Consider the following 3198-nt stretch of genomic DNA (forward strand, 5'->3'; position numbering starts at 1 on the left):
ATGGTGAAATCCTTATCTTCAGTGGGCAAGACTAACACTGGTGTAGACGCGAGCTTTTCTTTCAATGTCTGAAAACTTTTCTCGCAGTTGTCATCCCAAATGAATTTAGAATTCTTTTGAGTAAGCCTTGTTAATGGTACGGCTATGGAAGAGAATCCTTCAACGAATTTCCTGTAATAGCCTGCCAATCCAAGAAAGCTTCTAATGTCTGTGGCGTTTCTCGGTTTCGACCAATCTAGAATTGACTCCACTTTCTTTGGATCCACTGATACTCCTGCTTCTGATATCACATGCCCTAAAAAGGATACACTGTTTAGCCAGAATTCGCATTTCTTGAACTTGGCATAGAGTTCTTTCTCCCTTAAGGTTTGTAGAGTGAGGCGGAGATGCTCTTCGTGATCTTCTTTGCTAGGAGAGTAGACAAGGATGTCATCAATGAATACCACTATGAACCGATCCAGGAACGGCTTGAATACTCTGTCCATTAGGTCCATAAAGGCTGCTGGTGCGTTTGTCAGACCAAAAGGCATCACCGTGAATTCGTAGTGTCCATACCTTGTCCGAAAGGCCGTCTTTGGGATGACTTCAGCCCTGACCTTCAATTGGTGGTAGCCCGTTCTCAAATCCAATTTGGAAAATACTGTGGCTCGCTTAAGCTGATCAAACAGGTCATCTATCCTTGGAAGAGGGTATTTGTTCTTGATAGTGATCTTATTCAATTCCCTATAGTCAATGCACAGTCTCATGCTCCCATCTTTCTTCTTGACAAAAAGTACTGGAGCTCCCCATGGAGACGCACTTGGTCGAATCTGCTTTTTGTCTAGCAATTCTTGAAGTTGTTCCTTTAGCTCCTTAAGTTCAGCTGGTGTGCCATTCTGTACGGTGCCTTGGAGATGGGTGCCGCTTCGGGCACTAAATTGATTTCGAACTCAATTTCTCGATCCGGGACTGTCCCTGGTAGTTCCTCTGGAAAGACGTCTGGGAAATCTCGCACGATAGGGATGTCCCCCGGTTTAAGTTCAATTTCTTCCTTTACTGCGTTAACCATTGCTAGATAGATATCTGCTCCAGATTTCATGGCTTTCCATGCTTGGGATGCGGAAAGAAGTGACTTCCGTTCCTTGGATTTGCCATGATACACGACCTCTTTTTGGTTCGGGGTTCGGAGCCTAACACTCTTTCCCTTGCAGTCTACCATCGCATTGTTTCTTGCTAACCAATCCATTCCTAAGATGATATCGAACTCCACCATGTTCAGTTGTATCAATTCTGCTTGGAATAGGTGCTCATTGATACAGATTTTACACTTTCGGTGCACTCTATATGTTTCGACTGTCTTACTAGTAGGAGTCGCTACTCTAAATGGCTCAACTAGTAATTCAGGCGTAAGCCCTAGTTTCTTAGTGAACCTCTTAGATATAAATGAATGAGTAGCACCACTATCAAATAACACATAAGATGGCATTTCATTGACAAAAATGGTACCTGCCACGACATCGTTTGCATCATCTGCTTCTTCTTGGGTTATTGCAAACACACGAGCGTTGGGCTTATTCTCCCTTGGCTTGTTGAGGTTAGCATCAGCATTAGGCTTGGTACTTCTCTTCAATGGCTCGGGGCAGTTAGCAATTCGATGCCCTAATTTCCCACAATTGAAACATGCTCCCGTCTGTCGGTGGCATTCTCCAGAATGACGATTATTACATTTGGGGCACATCTTTGGTTCTTGGTAAGTTGGGTGGGACGAAGCACCTTTGAAGGGTCCACTGGACTGATTCGATCTCTTGAATGGTGGCTTCCCTTGACATGACTGTCCAGTAAGAGGTCGCTTATTCTTGTTCTCGTTCTCCCGATGCTTGATATCCGTCTCAGCTCTTATCGCTGCTCCCATTAAATCAGCAAAGCTTCTAGGTTGGTAAACTGCTAAGGATGACTGGATACGGCTGATCAAACCCTTCTTGTATCTGTGCATCTTTAGAACTTCATCTGCCATGATTTTCGGGGCATAAGTTCCAAGGTCATTGAATTGGGAGGTGTAATCTACCACTGACATGTCTAGAGTTTGCGAGAAGTTCTCAAACTCGCTCAGTTTCTGAAGTCTGACTTCTGCTGAGAAATACTATTTGAGAAAGACATCTCTGAATTGTTGCCAAGTGATTGCTCCGGCGGCTGTCAGGGTAGGTGAGACGGTTTCCCACCACTTGCTTGCCTTATCCTCTAGGAATGGCACTATCACCTCTACCTTAAGTGCCTCAGGTATCTCTAGCAGTCGCAGTTGGGTTTCCACGCTTTTCAACCAACTCTGGCTACTCTCAGGGTCGGCGTCTCCCTTGAACACTGGGCAATGGTTCTTACGAAGGGACTCATAATGATACTTGATCCCATTATGTGCCGGTGGTGGTTGTGGCTGCTGATTACAGTTACCATTGGGGTTTCCCAAACCCTGGATAGTTGTTGCCACTATGGTGGCTATAGCCATTAAATCTACTCTGCTCAGGCCCACTCTGGGAGGTGGATTGCCGTCAGCATTCGGATCTTCCTCATTGTTGTTGCGGTTGTTAACGTTTGCGTATCGCGGGTTGCGATTGTTTCGGGGAGGTCTTCCGGCCATCTCCTACAAGCGTACAAGTTTCTAAGATATTTGTTGCGGAAACTGATAGAATTCATTGAATAATTTGTGCGAAAATAAATTGACGCCAACAAGTAATCGAAATAACAACTTTTATTGATTTCTCAAATAAACATAAACAACTGAATGGGGATTTACTGGAATAGCAACAACGAAAATAAACTAAAAATGGTTCACTAAAATATTCTAATCTGCTATCTCTCCATTCCCTACGGCTACGTCAGGTGGGGCTTCTTCCTCCTCGGAATCTTCCTCCGGCACATCCGGGTCTAAAAACTCTGCCAGCTGCATCTGCAGGTCTTGATTCTCCGATTCTAATTCAGCAATCTGTTCCCTATGAGTCAGAATCTTCCCTATCGCGTTGTCCAACTCATTCTTTGCACGCGCACAGTTTGCTTGATCCTTCTGGATGAGTGCCTTTTCTCTTGCCTTCCTTTCGTCTATCTTCTTTGATAGCCTTTGGTTATTTTCTGACAATTGCATGACCACCTTCCAGGACTCTTCCATTCTCTCCTTATCTCTTACCCGTGCGTGACGAGCTTCAGCCAATTCTACGGTACGTCGGTCCA

General features: G+C 44.7%; 1 protein-coding gene across 1 annotated transcript; it reads right to left on the reverse strand.

The window, feature by feature from the left end:
• Positions 1-844: 844 nt before the first annotated feature.
• LOC142538589 (uncharacterized) lies at positions 845-2053 on the reverse strand. Its single transcript, XM_075643897.1, has one exon. The coding sequence runs from the start codon at positions 2051-2053 to the stop codon at positions 845-847; it is 1209 nt and encodes a 402-aa protein (XP_075500012.1).
• Positions 2054-3198: the final 1145 nt, after the last annotated feature.

Source organism: Primulina tabacum, chromosome 3 (assembly GCF_025594145.1).
Source record: "Primulina tabacum isolate GXHZ01 chromosome 3, ASM2559414v2, whole genome shotgun sequence".
NCBI lineage: Eukaryota > Viridiplantae > Streptophyta > Magnoliopsida > Lamiales > Gesneriaceae > Primulina > Primulina tabacum.